At 36.9% G+C, this 18,436-nt stretch overlaps 1 protein-coding gene across 14 annotated transcripts in view; it reads right to left on the reverse strand.

The window, feature by feature from the left end:
• mycbp2 (MYC binding protein 2) overlaps positions 1-18,436 on the reverse strand; it is a 199,675-nt gene that overhangs the window by 122,227 nt on the left and 59,012 nt on the right. For all 14 annotated transcript variants that reach the window (XM_043691414.1, XM_043691407.1, XM_043691412.1 and 11 more), the window contains 9 exons: positions 17,005-17,124; positions 13,679-13,760; positions 13,484-13,601; positions 12,608-12,812; positions 12,065-12,218; positions 9,939-10,111; positions 7,095-7,220; positions 6,867-6,994; positions 2,586-2,677 (listed from right to left, as the gene is read on the reverse strand). In XM_043691414.1, coding sequence (XP_043547349.1) covers positions 2,586-2,677; positions 6,867-6,994; positions 7,095-7,220; positions 9,939-10,111; positions 12,065-12,218; positions 12,608-12,812; positions 13,484-13,601; positions 13,679-13,760; positions 17,005-17,124 — 1,198 coding nt within the window. The remainder of the gene's footprint in view (positions 1-2,585; positions 2,678-6,866; positions 6,995-7,094; positions 7,221-9,938; positions 10,112-12,064; positions 12,219-12,607; positions 12,813-13,483; positions 13,602-13,678; positions 13,761-17,004; positions 17,125-18,436) is intronic.

Here is an 18,436-nt window from a genome sequence, read left to right on the forward strand (position 1 = left end):
GCATACATAATTTAGTCGCAATTATTAAGATCATTGTTCAAAAAATGTAAGGAACCAATTTTAAAGTTTATATTCACAATTAGTTTGCACAATACACAGCAATTTAGGAAGCAGACTTCGATCTAACAAGAATTACTCTGCAATACGAATGAAGCAGTATGCTCTAGCAGAGCTATTGGCAAGAAGTTGTAATTACAGGACAGCATGTTTAGCTAGGGACAAGAATGTGGTGCTGGAAAAGCACAGATCAGGCAACACCCGAGTTGCAGAAAAATCAATGTTTCGGGCAAAAGCCCTTAATCAGGAATGCGGCCTGGGGTGCTTGAATTACAAAAGGTGAACAAATTGACAATAGCAAACAGATTTGACAGAAAAATTACATAAGATTCAAGATATTGACTGTACTAGAGATCATCAGCTCAACACAAAACAATGGAATTCTAAAAAAATTGTCTTGAAGAGATGTTACAAGTGCATGACAGAACTATTAAAACGCTAAAGGGGACAACTGATATAGCAAAACAAAGTATCCACTGAACCAAACAATAACCTATGTAAACAATTTGTTACACTCAATTTAGTCAAATTGTTATGTTGTCACTAAGCACAACAAATGTATTATTACCATACACTTCCAACTGATATTTTATTTCCAAAGTAAAACATCAGAGTGCTTTATGAAAAAGATAAGAGGTGAATCTAATGTTTTCAGATCTTTTCTGTGATTGTTACTCCAGGCTTGTCACATTTCTGAAATTAGATAACCCTTTTTAGCAAATTGCATCAGCCCATCATTTTGAGTCTTCACTTGGCTTGTTGTTATGACAATGAGAACAATTGTTCTATTCATTTTTAGCTATCAAATTATTCCAGGCCCCAGAATATCTTGTACATTGCTGTGCTGTGTTTGAGAAACTGAACTTCAGATCGAATTTTAAGTTTAAATGATTTAATTAATTTTACAAAATATAAACAACCTCAAGACAACACATGTGTGAAGTAGAACAAAATGTCACCTTTTCCTGTAAATAACACTTTTTACACTATCTTCTATAAGGACCAAATGGCCTATTCCTGCTTCTAAGCCCTATTCTAATGCTTTGCTTCGTGGTTTAACCAAACATGGCTAGTCAAGCCTGTCACAATATTGTGTGAAGTTATTTTCCTGCTCAATGTGACCTCCACTCAAGTCTCCAGATCTATTTTATTTCCCTCATTTGGATCAGCCTCATTCAAAACTAATAGTAATATCCAGACTTCAACTAATTATGAAATCAGTGGACTGGCCGCTCCCTGAAACAGTTACTATAGAAATAGTCACAAACCTTGGAATATATACAGAGGAAACTTGATTATCCGAATACCAATTATCCAAAAATTGCATTGTCCAAAGGAGATCTCGAGGTCCCGATGGAAACAATACATCAAAGACGTGTTTTCAACAGTGATCGTATCTTTTGTTTACAGTGATTAAACAAGCACAGTCTCCAAATGATTGGCCGCCTGCCCTCTCTCTCTCTCTCCACACTTTCCCTGGATTTCTACACAGGCTTTACCCTAACCCCATCCCCCTTCCCCAGATATTCCCTCCAACACTTGTACAGGGCAAACGTGGTGTGGTGTTTGTGCAGCTGCAGCAGTATGGTTGCAGCAGTCCAGTTCAGCTGCCCCGGAGAGGGGAGAGTGTCTACGGGGACAGGGTGGTGTTGAACGGAGTTGGTGGCAGGGCTCACGTAGTGTGCTGCTGCAGTCTCCTGAACGGGGAGCAGACTTTAAAAGCTCCAAGTCCCAGAGAAAAGGCACTGATCAATTAACCAAAGAATCGATTATCCGAACGAAAAAGTGCCCACCCATCAAGTTCGGATAATTGAGGTTCCTCTGTATTTAGGTCAGGACAAGAGAACTTTTCAACAATTTTTGTGTATTAATAGAATTAAAAGATCCACTACAAGATAAAGCAAGACAGTACTGTTGCAATTTGTTAAAAGTGTACACTGGACCTGAAACAAAGGAATTTGGAGTGGAACACAAAGGAAAATATCAAGGAGCTGCCTGATTTAGAGAGAAATAGCTTGGTAAAAAATGAATTAAATCAGAAGAGTTGTTGTTTACAATCTTAAGATCTGATTTACTGGGTCAGAAAGAAGCCATTTGAGCTTGGAAAACAGAACTAATTAGTGCATAGGCTTTTGGTCAATTAAACTCTTTAAAAAGATGGTTGTACAAAACACATTAAATAAAACCAATCATTAACTGAAGGCAATGAAAGCAACACGAGCAATTTTCAATCTGATGCAAATTTTATTCAACAGTCTAGGCATTATGCACATCAATAATTTGGAAACAGAACTAGAGAGAGGCATCAAAATCTGTAGAAAACAGGAAATAAGAGAATAAAGAATTACATAGAACTTGACAGCATTTAAGGAAACATTGATAATAGGTAGAATCAACAAAACATGGAATTCAGTATCAATAAATGAAATGTGGTGTACCATTCTACCCATGTGATTTCAAATTATAAAAGGAAATCAAGTCAGCAGTTTGATTAATTAAAAGTTCAGTCAATACAGATTAACAAGTACCTTGCAGCACAGTCATATGCCAGAACATCAGTTTCTGCCAGCAGGTCACCATCAATTTCATGATCTCCTCCATCAGGTCCCAGCTCAAACAGCTAGTATAAGAAGAAAAAGTATAGTTTAGATTTTCCGTTTAGTTTTGATGTTCTCCAAATACAGGGGGGAAAAAAACGTACAGCTACTTCCATGTTAAGCTACCAAGTGGTATGCTTGGACAGACAGATTAAAATAATTTTCTTTTACTTCCTTAGTAAACCAATAAAATTTAAACTGTCCAGGGGCATCAAAAACACCTTTTGTGGTTGTACAAGCTGCAGTTGTATAATTTATCATGAGTTACACGTACTCAAATTTGTCTAGCTACTAGCAAACTCATTTCAATCCAGGGCTGAGTGTTGGCATTTATTGGGTAAGAAAGTTTAAATACTTATTTGCTCAAGCCTAATTCATGTTGTACTTTGACATCAAAGAGAGATCTACAGTGCAAAGTCTGTTGTTGACAACCTTAAGCAGAGTGTGACTTCCAGTATGAAGACCCAAGATCCCTGCAATTGTCAAACAGCTATGAGGTTTTTGCAAGCTGTGTGAATGAGTTTGAGGATTATCTGGAGGCTGAATGAGCTGACCACCCAACCAAGGTAGAGAGGATATAGTAATATAATAGTGGCAAAAGACAGTATATTTAGGGAATAGATACTGTTCTCTGCAGCTGAGAGTCTTGAAGGCCATGTTGCCCACCTTGGTGCTAGAGTTAAGGACATCTCCTCAGGACTGGAAAGAGACAATAGCAAGAAGGGATCCAACTGTCATTGTCCATGTTAGTACCAATGACGGTGATAGGACTAGAAAAGAAGTTCTGTTGAAAGCAAGTTGGCAGATTAATTAAAAAGAACCATTTCCAAATAATCACAAGATTACGACCTTAAAGAATGGGCAAAGTACCACGGGGTAAAACGAAAAGTAGTTAATGAGTTACAAAGATAGGAATTGAAGGAATAGGTTTCAGTTCATGGGGCACTGACATTAATACTGGGGTAGAAGGGAGCAGTTTTGAGGGGACAGACTTATTCCAGAGACTTTTGTAGAACAAAATGCTGTGGAGTGAGTATAATTTAATCCCTTGTTCAATCTGGTGATGTGTAATCAGGTTTTATAAAGAATGTTAGAGTCAAAGGTCCCCTCGGAAACATGACAATAGCATGATAAAATTTAGCATTCAGTTTGAGGGAGAAAAGTTCAGGTTGAAAACAACTGTTCAAAAGTTAACTAAGGGCATGTAAAAATGAAGGTCGGCAGAGCTGGTTTGAGTGGACTGGGAAAGAGCAGAAAAAATGGTTGGTGAACAATGGCAACTTCTAAGAAAAAAAGTTCATAATTTGCAACAAACATATCCCAGCGAGAAAGAAGGATTCTGCAAAGAGATAACTCAACCACAATTAACTAGGGAAGTTAAAACTAATATTAATTGAAAGGAAAGAAATATACAATATGGCAAAGTTTAATGGTAAGCCAGAGGATTGGATAAGTTTGAGAAGCCAACAACAAGAGAAAATAAACTTTGGGGGGCTAAACTAACAAGAGCTAAAAAAAAGGACAGCTTCTTTAAAAATATGAAATCAAAGAGAAAGGCCAAAGAGAACCTAGGCACGTCAGAGAACAAGGCTGAGGTAATAGTAATGCAAAACTGGAAATGCAGAGAAAGTAAAAGAAAACTGAGCAGTTTTAATGGTAGAAGACACTAATAGCATTCCAAACATACTAAATAATCAAAAAGCAAAAGGCATAGATGTGAATAAATACAATATCTCTAGGGAATAAGTACAAGAGTAATGAATAGGGCTAAAGGCCAGTAAGTGCCCTAGACCAGATGGATCGTATTGTAGGATGTTCATGGAAGCTGTTAAGAGATATTGGATACTGTAGTAGCAATCATCCAAGAATCCTTGGATATCAGAAAAGGTCCCAGATGACTGGAAAACTGTAAACGTAATATGTTTATTCAAAAAGTAAGAAAGAAAAACAAGCGATTTTAAGCCAGTGAATCTTCACATTTGTCACTGGGAAAATGTTACAGTCAATTATAAAGGAATTCATAGCAGAGAATTTACAAACGCATGATGTAATCAGAGTTAAACATCACACAACTCCAGGTTCAAGTCCAACAGGTTCATTTAGAAGCACTAGCTTTCGGAACTCTGCTCCGTCATCAGATTGCTGTGGAACAAGATCATAAGACACAGAACCTATAGCACGACACTGTAACCTTTTGTTATAAATTCTGTGTCTTATGATCCTGTTCTACAGCTACCTGATGAAGGAGCATAGCTCCAAAAACCTAGTGCTTCCAATTAAACCTGTTGAACTATAACCTCGTGTTGTGTAATTTTTAACTTTGTCCACCCCAGTCCAACACCAGCTCCTCCACACCATGATGTTATCAAGCAGAGTCAGCAGGACTTCAGAAAAAAAGGGCAAACATGCCTGCCAGATTTATTACAATTCGGAGGCAATAACATGCAGGATAAATAAGCAGAACAAGGAGATACTGGGCATGGTGGCCCAGTGGTTAACTGCACCCTCAACAGCGCCAGGGACCCGGGTTCAATTCCAGCCTTGGGCGGCTGTCTGTTTGCACATTCTCCCAGTGTCTGTGTGGGTTTCCTCTGGGTGCGCCTGTTTCCTCCCACAATCTAAAAGATGTGCAAGTCAGGTTAATTGGCCATGCTAAATTGCCGACAGTGTTGGGTGGGTTAGTTAGGGGTAAATACTGGGTGGGGGAATGGGTCTGGGTGGGCTACTCTTCGGAGGGTTGTTGAGGACTTGTTGGGCCAAAGGATCTGTTTCCACGCTGTAGGGAATCTAATCTAATAATAACATATTTGAATTTCCAATAGGCATTTGACAAGGTATCATACAAATGGCTACTCTAAGTTAAGAGCCATGGTTTGTTTTTGGGGGGGTGGGGGGTATTGCATATTTGCATTGATGAAGAATTAACTAATAGATGACAGAGTCATAGTGATCAGTGTTGGGGCCACAATTATTTATAATATATTAATAATTTGTATAACCAAAACAAGTGTACTGTTTCCAAAGTTTTCAGATGACACTAAGAAATCAGGTTAAGTGAGGTTGCATAGATGAAAACTAATGTGGGGAAATATGAGGTTCTGCACTGTGGCAGGAAAGAAGAGCTGAATACCATATAGGTTGAGAAAGACCGCAGCAAGCTGCAGGGGAGGATCTGTACACAAATCACAAAGAGCATCCAATACAGGATGATGAGAGATTGTGTGGTTGGCCTGTACTGTCTGGAGTTTTAAAAAGAATGGGAGGTGACCTAATTGGAACATACGAGATTCTTAGCAGGTGCTTGGCAGGTTAATTGCAAAGAGTTGCTTCCTCTTCTGGAAAAGCCTAGGACTCAAGGGCATAATCTCAGAGTAAGGCATCAACCTTTAAGACAGATGTGAAGGATTGTTTTCTCACTGAGGGTGGTGAATCTGTGGAATTCTTTACCACAGAGAGCTGCAAAGCTGGATGGTTAAGATTATTCAACGCTGACAAACAGATTTTTAATCAGCAAGGGAATCAAGAGTTCGGGAAAAAGGCAGTAAGGATCATCAGATCAACCATGATCTCACTGAGAAGCAGAGAAGACCTAATGGGTCAAATCGACTGCTAAAGCTGCCATGTTTTATGGTCGAATGGAAATTCAGTTGTACTTGCTCTTAAGAACATAATATACTTGAATTGCATGTTTTTTAAACACACATGGAGTAACTGTTACTAGCGAGGGCAGCATTTACTGTCCATCCTTAATTACCCTTAAATGGAAGGTGTTGAGCTGCCTTATTGAAACACTGCTATCCATACACTGAAGTATATTCACAGTGCTGAGGTAGAGCACTCCAGGATATTTGACCTCTCCACATCGAAGGAACGACCGTCTACTTCTAAGTCAGGTTTATGTAAAAACCTGGTACGTGATGCTCCCACATTCCTACTGCCCTTTTGATTGATATCACAGGTTCGGAAAGTGCTGTGAAAAGCAATTTAGCATTGCATCCTGTAGACACTGGCATGGAGTTGATAGTAGAATAAATTAACATCAAGGTGGAGGATGGATGGGGTACTAATCAAGTGGGATGCTTTATCCTAAATGGTATTGAGCTGAAACATTTTTAGAGTTGCACTCATGCAGACAAGTGCAAATAACTCCAAACTCCTGAATTGGCTCTATTATAAAAATATCAATTTTTGCAACTTTCTCGGTCACCTCACCTTTATTTTTGCTGTGTATTCACCTCTGCCACCAAACAGGCCAAGGCCTCCAAGTAATATATCTGTATCCGCACAAAAGCGAATGGCTTCCACAGAATGAGCAGAATATCCCCATCCACCTCCATGGCCTAAAGAATTATAGCAGTTACAAATATAATGAATACAAACTGTTTCGCAAAAATGAAAACAATTTAATGAAATCTTTGCTAACTTATATTATGAACCTACTTTCAAATCTATTAACCACACTATAGTCTTCTTTGGAGTACACTTTAGTAACTGCTTGGATCTCCTCCTCTGTGTTGGTGACACCCATTTTCAGATCTTGCATAACAGCTAACGTATCCAAACAACCTGTTTCAAATTTTAAAAAGAATTATTGAAGAAAATTACAATTTATATCCACTTACATTATTGAATGGAGGGTTTTCACCCAGACAATTATAATTCGATTATATTTTCAGTTCTTCCACTCCAAAATGCATATTTAAAATACATTAAGTCTTCTAATCCTAAATTAACTAGTCACAACTGAGAGCAGTTCACATAATATCGATATGTGATATTAAGGTGATATATGAGTATCACATTAAGGATCAATTTCACGGAATATCTTAAAAATCAAAAATGTTTTAAAAACAATGCAAGAAATTTCAGCAATACTCAAATTTGACAGGCAAATGAAAAGATGTTATAATCTCCATTTACTTATAAGTTAGTAATCACTCTGCAAACACAAGGCGTACTACTGTTGCAGAAGTTAAAATTCAAGTACACTTTGCAAATTTTTGTTAATTTTATCTGCAAGCTTCGAGCATACAGAGTTCTTATATCAAAATGAAAGCAGGCAACTCACTAGTGAATTACAAAATTAATGTGGTACTTCCATGTACACAGCAACCATGAACATTTATTTGTTTTCTCATATCAGAAGGTAATCTACCCCAGCAGCATCAACTGAATTGAATTAGCTGTATTGTCACATGTACTCAAATGAGTACAGTGAAAGGTTTACAAGTTGCCACTTACACTATCTTAGGTACAAGGTATCTAGGGACAAATTCTTCAGTACAATTTCTTAGGAAAAGAAAATTAGAAAAATAAAGAAATTATAAAGTCCAGTATTGCAGATTGCAGGAATAAATAGAAAACAGAGAAATTAGAAGCAGTTCAGAACATCCTAGCATGATGTTGAGGATTTATGCATGGCAACAAGTCAACAGAGCAGACCATAATGGATTTTAAAGAGAGAAATTCAGACTCTTGAAGTTTATTTCACTGGACAGAAAGTGATGCGTTTTTTTCTTGCAGGGTAATGAAGGATAATGGATGTGCAAGACGACAACAGAAAAAAAGACATTGGTTTTAAACAAACTGAGGAGTCTGTAGCTGGTGAAAAGATTGGCGAGCAGAGGTTTAAAGTTCAACCCTCAACGTGACAAACGTATGGATTAGGATTTAAACAGATTCCAAAGTGGTTTAGAGGTATTACCAGTGATGATTTGAAGAAAGGCTGGACTCCTGGAATGGAAACTAATATAGTCAAGAGAGTGTGGTGCTGGGAAAGCACAGCAGATCAAGCAGCATCCGAGGAACAGGAACATCAACGTTTTGGGCAAAAGCCCTTCATCAGGATGAAGGGCTTTTGCCCGAAATGTCGATTTTCCTGTTCTTCGGATGCTGTCTGACCTGCTGTGCTTTTCCAGCACCACACTCTTGTCTCTAATCTTCAGCACCTGTAGTACTCACTTTCATCTAACTAATATGGTCAGGCAGCTCAGGGGTCTGATCTGATACAGCAGACAAAACAAAGTGATGGCCAGCAAGTCAAATAAAAACGAATATTCACCAACAGAAATTGAAGACAATAGCATTGATTTTCAGGCAAAGGAAACTGATTATTGAGAACCTACAGGCAGGTAAACAGTAATAAAATGTTGCAATAGTTTTGGAATTGACAGTAAGAATGATGCTAGAAATTGACAGTCGAGTGGGACACTGCTATCATGCTTGAGGATTATGATCCTTCCCTGATAAAAAACAGGGGCTGAGGGGCGAGTATTAATCGAAGGAGCAGGACCCAAGGATTAAGCCTTGAAAAATGATCACATATAGAATCACATGTACAGAAGCAGCTTATCGAATATGTACCAAAATATACTACTACCTAAACCAGTCCCACTTTCCGCCACTTAGCCCATAGCTTTGAATGTTATGACACTTTAAGTAATAATCCAAAGTTGTGAGGTTTCCTGCTTCAGCTACCTCCCTGGCAGCGCATCCCAGACACCACCCAACCTTTGGGTGAAAAGGTTTTTCTCGATTCCTCTCTGAACCTTCTACTTCCACTTTAAATCTATGCCCTTTTGTTAATGACCCTTCAAATAAGGGGAACGTCTGCTTTCTATTCACTACATCCAAGCTCCTCATAGCCTTATATACCTCTATCAGGTTCCCACACTCAATCTTCTGAGCTCAGAAAGAACCCAAGCTTATTCATCTCTTCAGAGCTGAAATGTTCCTTCCAGAAAACATCATTTGCACCCCCTCCAGGGCAATCATACCCTTCCTACTGTGGAAAAGGAAATTAATCAGCATTTATTTCCCCAGTTTAATTGCAGGTAGGAGTCGACCACACTCTAGGGTCTGGAGTCACATATGTGATTAGGTGAGGTGGTCAGTTTTTTTTCCTCTTTGAAGAGCACATTAATGAACCAGACAAGGTTTTATAACATGCTACAGTGAATAAGTGACCATCATTGGATCAATTTTTCATCTGATTTTAATAGCTTTCAAATTTCATCATCTGCCATAGAATCAAACAAAGCAGGAAGCAGGCCATTCGGCTCATTGAGTCCACACCAACCCTTCGAAGATCTCTACCTTATTACAGCAAATTGCATACTTAGCTTATGTTATTTTAATTCTCAACATTAAGCTGTATATAGCAATGCCCAACAACCTCTCAATGGTATTTAAAAGTCCATACAGTCTGACAAAAATTTTGAATAAGTAAGTAAGTATCAGTGAAGAGCTTCTGAATCAATTTATGCACATATCAAGAATGCATACCTAGAATGTGCAAAGCCCCATGAGATCTTGTGGTATATGCTCTAGACCCTGCTGGTAAGGCAAGTTCAGGGCTCAGAATACAACATCTGTTGTGCATTTCAGATGCTGCAGGAAGCCTGGCATCTGCCGTAACTGCATTATAACACCAAACTTCTTTTGGACCTGGCATGAACCTACAGAAAAAAAAGGAAGAGCTTTTTGAGATTTTAAAAGAATATTAATATCAGCATTTGAAAACTAAACATAACTTAAATTTTCCTTAGATTTACATGCCCCATTGTTTTTTTAAATAAATGTTATACTTAGGAACAGGCCATTCTGGTCTTGAAACCAGTTTGTCATCACATTAGACTACGGTTGATCCATACTCTGTTTTTTCCACCTCTGCTCCACATACTTACCAAAGAAAATCCAATCAAAAGTAAATTAATTTAAATTAATTCCATATCCACAGCCTCTTGGTTGACAGTGAGTTTCAACATCCTTTTCTATAGAAATAGCGTTTCATGCATTAACCAGAAGTGTTCAATATATGTCAGAAATTAGAGAATTTATAAATTTAGGCATTTGAAATCATACTTCAAAATCCCTACGCATTTAGAAAATCTACAAATAGATTTGCTGAAAGCTGATTTTATATTTAATAAACCTAATTAAGGATCTTGTAATCTAGATGACTAACAAAGTCCTTGTCTAACTTACTAAAAAGTCTCAGGTGAATGCAAGGGGATCAATGGATGACAAAGGGCTAAATCAAAATTTAATGATTTAAAGGCATTGAGAGTCCACCAAACCAAATGGACTACAGCAGTTCAATGAAGCTGTTACCCACCTTCATGATGGGCAAACTAAGAATGGGTAATAAGTACTGGCCTAGCCAACAACACCCTCATCTCATGAATGAATAAAAGAAATGGCCACCAATCAATACATATTGATAGCTAGTCCTGGGATAGATGGGCAGATAAATGGCAAGAATGACATTAGGCCACGGAATAAAGCAAAGAAGTGTGATAGATGACAGTTTCAACAGAGTCTAATGATCGAACTGTCCAATCTTATTGTCATGGAAATATTTCACAAATTCAAAACAAGAAGAAATCTTAATACCTTTGGAGGACTAATAAATAATATTAATGGCAGCTTCACACAAACATTTAACAGTGTGCTTAGTGTGGTTTTCCTTCCATTTACAGTAGCTCAGGATTTTCAACTAAATTTAAAATATTAAAATGCCAAGAAATGGGAAAAGAAAATCAACTTTACTAAAGTAGGAAATAAAAGTTCGAGTGTCTCTCTCATTCCACAAAACCCCTAATTAGCACAAACATAGCTATGACAGATTTGTAAGTGTACTCCTCTGAGGAGTGTTTTTTTTTGAAAAAAATTTTGAATCAGTCCAAACATTGAACCAATTGTAAATTGGGTTCTTTTACAAACTGGACTGAAGAACCTCTCAGGAGGTTTTACTATAGATTTAATATATCAATATACTCCTACAAAACAAACAAAGAAAAAGCAAACAAATCATTTGTGCAAGCTGTGGAACCTCATTGTTATCAGAATGTGGATTGCACTGCAAAACATAACACAAATGACCAATAATGATGTTAAAACAACTCACTTAAGTTTGAATAATAAAAACTGTGGCTACGTTATATTTAGTCCTACAGGCATAGAGTGACAAGCAATGAACGTATTCCTACATGCATTACTTTAGCTTCGTGCAGAACACTTTTTTGTAGGACGTTACTGTATAAACTACATGCTGTTGTTCAAAAATTACAAATGTGCAATGTAAATGTTAGTCATCATGTTTTCCAACCTTAAATTCAAATAGAATGGACAGAATGATACCACACAAAATGTGAATGCTGGTTTGTACTGCATATTTGTGCATGCAGCTCCAAATTCAAGGCTCAGTAAATACATGTTAATAGACTGTTCAGTATCAGGCCCCCTCAAGTTTCCCAAGAAAAATAAGCTTAATTTTGAAACCCTTTTATCTCTTTGATTTCTATAAGTTAATACAAACCCACTACTGCATGATTATGTCCACAAAATCCAAAAATAGTGGAAAATAATACATTTTGTGCTCAAAACATCTTTAGGGAATGCAAGATTACCTCCAAATTACATCATACACGGGATCCAAGCAAACTCCAAAACCTCGTAAGTCTTCTTGTTCAGAATCATTAAATGTCCTGCAGCTTCCATCCAGCTTATTGATTAACAGACATTTAAAGGGTGGTGGCTCAGTTATGGATGAAGGTACCAAACCTATTTGAAGAAATACCATAGATCAGACACCCATTAGACATTCAGCCATACCATTATATCTTTTCAAAACTTTTCTGATATTTTAAGTAAAAGCTAGAAAACCAAATCCTCCCCACTATATTTCACCCCTAGCAACTAGTAACTTAGATGCTAATCTAGAAGGCCCAATAAAGCACACTGTACAGTGAATGTACCACTGGCTTTCATAACTGCAATGTTCATTCTATTTCAAATTAAATCTTTAGATTTTGTGTTATACTATTCATGTTGCAATTTGTAGTCGTCTACATTTTGAAGCCTTGGCTCCAATATGCAATTACCTGATTTGTTCATAGCTTGGAAAATTGACAATTTGATTGAATATCAAAGGAAAAAAAAATCTATCTTGCCTATAATGTTTCTGCTGGCAAATATTTCTGAAGTTGACAAAACATGAGAGTTGATAAGCGCCTCATCAATGCGTAGGAAGGTCTGGTCTCCACTTGCACCTAACCAGGTAGCCTTACGGCCATACTTTGAACCTATATTTGGCATTGGAGATGGTCTGGTGTTCCAGAAAGGTATATCCAAAATTGGTCTACCAAGTTGTCCTTTCTACAAGAGAAAAGAAAACTTTCAAAACATTATACATTTTCACTTCTACTAATATGAAGTTGATTAACAATTTGCACTAATGCAAATCCTTTAAAACAGGACAAGGCAGTTCAGGAGTAGGTTTTCAGCTTAATGTTATAGATAGGTGACACTGTGGAACGTGGAGCATGAAGGCTTTGCACCGGAGAATAAAGAGTTAAGGAGGTTCAGAACAGTTCAGTGCAATTCTAAATCATCATTTAGTACACTTTAAATGTATATTATTATTTCTTAGGACATCTTTATGCTTAGTAAGGTGAGCAATGCTAGAAACCAAAACACTTCATAGAAGACAAGCTCTGGAATTTAACATGAAATGATATTATTCAAGTTACAGTTATGATTGAACAGTAAACCTTCATCTTGAAAAATAACTTTGTACCAAGTGTTTTGGACACTTTGCATTTAAGTGCAGAGCAAGAATGAGGAAATGCACCAAAAAGGTCTGTGTTTGATTTCTTCCATTTAGTCTGTAATCTGACATTAAATCGCAGTAACTTAAGTATGGATTGTAAACCATTGTTTTCCTTCAGCTACAGAGCATGTAAAATAATTTAAGTCAAATAATTAAGATTTTATATAAACCATTAAAATATTGCATAAAAAGCAAGTCCTAAAAAAAAAATTCTTACAGAGAAGCTTCCAAACGTGAAGACTTGTCCATCTGCTAATAATAGAGCTGTATGGTTGCTGCCTGCAGTTACTTGGGTGCAAGGAGCTGGTAAGGCCTGTACCAAAGTGGGTGCCCCTCTGAAATGAAAAATCTATTTAGCAAGGCAACAAACAGTACTCCAAAAGCACAAAGCTTTCTTGGTTTTATTTATTACCTTGAATTTACATCTCCATGTCCCAATTGTCCATGTTGCCCATATCCAAATGTATATACATCGCCATTCTCCATCAGAATCACTGTAGATTATTTGGAAAACATTAAGAAACAAACTTGAGTAATAATGTGTGTACCGGTAACACAAAGGTTTCATCCTCCAGAAAAAAAAAACGCAAATTATCTAACTTAAGTCAAAATGCTGACCTAACTGTTTATTTACACATTTTGCCAATTACACAATTTGTTGTTAAAAAATGCAGCTTTTCAGAAGAGATCACAATTTAGCCAAGCAATTTTTCACAGGTGAGAATGACCAAAGACAAAAGGTCTGAAAATGTTTTGATGAGCAAAACTTTATTTCTGATTTGCAGTGAAATGCAAATGGTCTAGGCCATTTCAAATGAGTGCAATTATTAAACATCAAGCCCAGGAACATTAGTTGCTTATTTATTTTCGATAATGATAAAAATTGAGAATGAATGTATTTGTACTAAATTATCAAACTGACTTCAGCATTTCAACATACAATAAAGTTATTGCATGTAATATGGAAAGAAGTCTAGTCCATACCAACGATAGAACATGGCTGTGCTGAATTAAGCACATGCAAAGTGAAGTAAAGGACTATGTGGCAGTGTTATGAAATATTTTCCAAAATTACTTCATTTTAAATCTGCACCTCTTTCTCAAGGGCAATTAGGAGTGGGGAACAAAGGCTGATCTCTTAAGAAACACTCAGATCCCAGGACGAAAATATAGAAATTTTAAAAAATCTCTTAAGATAATATGACCCAGATGTCAGCACAAAGCACTAAAATAGCTCAGGAACATTTCGTAGTTTTATATAGATCAACATAAAATATTACATCATATAAATAGAAAAATTGGCATTTAAGTACTCTCACTGTATTCGGGTAATATTCTGCCATACTCTCCATGAAAACTCAAGTGAGGCCTGTTCCCATACCCTCACATTTTAATCAGCTATTTCCCACTTTCCCTTTCTGTAGAGATAAGGGACTTATACTTTTAGTAAAGCTACAGAGCTATGCCAGTGATTTCAGATTATATCATGGAGCCTGGATCTGTAAGATTCCAGGCTTGTCCTCCCTCGTCATCCTCTCTATGTAGTTACACGCAATAAAGCCTGTTTCTGTTCACAGGAGTGTAGATCTCCCATCACTACAAGCAACCCGTATACTCACTCATGACCTTCCCCCACATGCACTGAAGACCTCCTTCCCAACTTCAGAACCCTCTATACTACCTGGATTTATCCACCTTTTCCAAATATGCGATGAGCTGGAGTCGCAAAGCAATGATAATGATGATAGACAATGGGAAACATTTTATAAATTAAGAGTCAAATTCTAAAACTTAAAGTTTTTAATTGACATGGGAGAGAAGCTGCCATCAGGAAGCAAATTTCAAATTCAAGATCCCAGCCCTGTGTTCTGCACCTTCCTTCAAATGAAAGGTATGTTAAGTCCCTTAAAATTCACATTTATCTTGATAAAACAGTCATTGGTTTATACAGATTTCAATGTTGCAGCAATTAGCAAACACAAGGGTAAGTGACAGCACATCACAGCTTCATATAATATATCTGGAGGCAGGTAAAGAAGGGCTTTCATCCTACCCAGGAGTGCAAGAGCTGTTGGAAGCATTTCCAGACAGGAAAGTATTCAATTCTGGAACAAACTCACATTAGAGAAAAGAGGATTATTTGATATGGAAAAGGGACCCAGTTAGTGTTGAACAGTTTTCCCAGGAGTTATTTGACAGACTGCATGTAAATTCAGCTCAACAACATTTGATACTTAAACGTAAATAAAGTGAACCATTGTTAAAATGCTGCATTTCAATTTACAATTTTTTTCACCTCTTATCCCTACTCAATTCCTGAATCAAAAAAGCTTCTCAGCCACAGTGCAAAATACAGCCCGAGTTTTCCCACCCTCTGAACTCATCTGTTTTTGTGTCTCTGCAATAATATCCCAGCTACTCCCAATCACAGATATAAATTGGTCTGGTTGGGACAGACTCAACAGCTTGAGCGGACAGGCCATATCCAAGGAAATTTAATATTGTTAGCAAGGAAAGGTGTGGAGGGAAAAAAGAAATGAAAGAAACGTTCAAATTCCCTATGATTGAATTTTAAGTATTCTTCAAAAACTATCATAGCTTCCAGCCAGATAATTACATCAGTTACAACTAGTCACGCTAATTATCAGTGTCTGGAGACAAATAATCAATAGTTGAACCTTTTGTTGTGCTCTCTCAGGAATTTGCACATCAGCATATCTGAAACATTGAATGGGGAAAATTAAAGTGCTGGTTACTGATGTTAAGTATAATTTAAAACTAAATGATATCATCTTATGATGTAATGCAAACTTTGTCTCAGTTTACATTACAAGTCTTACAATTTGCTGGTACATTAGCAGATCCTGGTCTTATTCGATGCATTTCATGTTATGAATATCTTTACCCAGAGTTAGGATTAAAACACAATCCTGTACTTTACTCAGGAAGATCTCATGGAACAAACTATGGTCACATGAACTTTACACAATTTTTTTTTCTCTTGGGATTACAAATAAATGTTTTGAATTCAAACTGGCGACCTGTAAACATAGTTCCTTTGGAATCTTCATAAAACTTTTTTGTGAATTTTATAAAGAAATTTATTTTAAACAAGCTTGTTTTAAAAAAAAAGGACATTTAATTTGTCAATGTTAACAGATGCAAAGTAGAAATAACTTTATTAAAATCGTCAAATTTTTGATAATAGCTGAATCATTTTAATGATCAATTGGAAATAAAATAAGGCTAGATAACAGACATCAGTTACCTTAGCTGTAATTAGAGTCTACAGAAACACTGGAGGAAATTGTACAAGGCTACTCAAAATGCTTAACAAAACTAAAACTCAAGAAACTGTTTGCCATGACCCATGTAACAATCGGCTGTGGCTTGAAACCCAACATGGAATATACAGTTAGAGTAAAAGCAACTATTTTGTAATGGGGTGGTCAATCTCCTGAGTGAACTGCCTACAAAAGGTGATTTATAATTTTCAAGTTGATTGGTTGGTCATCCAGCAAGCAACACAACAATATTAGTGAATTATACTTTTGAACTTTGGAGTCAGGGAAATGGATCAGAATGTTCTTGTCCAGCGCTTTAAATTCCCTATCAAGAGAAACTGTACTTCAAAGTATTTCAGTGAAAACAGAAGAGTCTTCATACTTCTCATGCACATTAAAAAGGCATTCAGTTTTATTTCTCTATTTATTCAAATCACCCACATAGTATACATACCTGAGTGATGGAATCCACAGCTAACCTGGACTGCTTGGAGCTCATAATCAAGACATAGAGCTCCTGGAGGATATGTTGTAATTTTGCTGGTGTCTTTCTCCCCCCTTTCTCCATTGGCATCTGAAAAGCAATGGCCAACCACAGTGTAATCGAAACACCGAAAGAGCAAGTAGTCACAATATTTGAATCTGATGTTTATTGGCTATTCTTGACCACAACACATGGCAACTTAGGTTTCATCATAAAGCCAAACACACTTTTCTTAAATACTTTGCAAATTTTAAAAATGAAATTTCTGTTCTTCTATTATACTATTATATTATGCTAAGTAAACATTTGAGTTACCATCCACCCTTAAGTTTTCTGCGATTTTAAAAACGCAAGGTAACAATGGAATCAAACTAAAAAACTATTCCATTGAATGTTTCTATAAGGCAAAATGTGCAGCTACTTCGGGCTAAATTATTTTGATATGTGATGTGAAAGGGTCCCATTTCTGCACCATGCCCATTTACCTCAAGGAAAATCAAAATTCTAACTTTTGCCGGTGGAAAGGGTAGCAGATATATGGAAAGCCTTCCTTTAAACTCATGTTCCACTGGAGAAATATACAAATAACTATTAATGAGAGCTTCAATGATAACACCAAAAGGTCCCTAAATCTCTCCCACTTTTATTTTGGTTTGGTCAGCAGTATGTCCATCACATGCTGAATACAGCAGTTTAGGGACATAGAAACTAAAGCTCAGGAAAAAGCCAAACAATAACATGTTCATACACTATTTTATACAAGAATACATTCCACCTGACCCAGCTCAAATCTCAGGCTCAGATTGGCAAAGCTAAGCTTAAAAAATCACAATGTTAGGCCACCAAAATAAGTTATTTAATCTAAACTGGTCTGTACCCTACATTTGCTTTCTCTTACCTAACTAGCATACTATTCCATTTATTTTTCCACTCATGTACTTAGCAGATTCATCTTCACACCAGGTTCTCTCTAAGGGCTAAAAGGCCTACTCCTGCACATCAGTATGTGCTATGTGCTAGCAAGTTCCATTTCTAACCACCCTCTGGATATAGTGTACTTTTCTAAATTATTAAGCAATACATTATATTTATGACTTGATTTCTGAATTTCCCTGTGAATGACAATAAATCATTATTATGTAGCTCAAGTGCAATGAGTCAGAGTGAGCATGTTAATGTCATGCATAAGGTAAATGCTTTGTGCGTTTTAGAAGTCAAAACCACAAGCTTCTATTTTATTCTGACACAAAGGTGCTTCTGCACGTTAACCAATTCGAACGGCATGAGGACAGGGGAGATTAGGGGATGAGAAAGAAGAGACAGGTGAGCTAAGGGAAGGGAAGAGGTGTGGGGCGGAAGAAGAGAACTGGGGTGCAGGAACAAGGTGGGAGGGGGGAGAAAA

This window comes from Chiloscyllium plagiosum, chromosome 6, assembly GCF_004010195.1.
Source record: "Chiloscyllium plagiosum isolate BGI_BamShark_2017 chromosome 6, ASM401019v2, whole genome shotgun sequence".
Taxonomy (NCBI): domain Eukaryota; kingdom Metazoa; phylum Chordata; class Chondrichthyes; order Orectolobiformes; family Hemiscylliidae; genus Chiloscyllium; species Chiloscyllium plagiosum.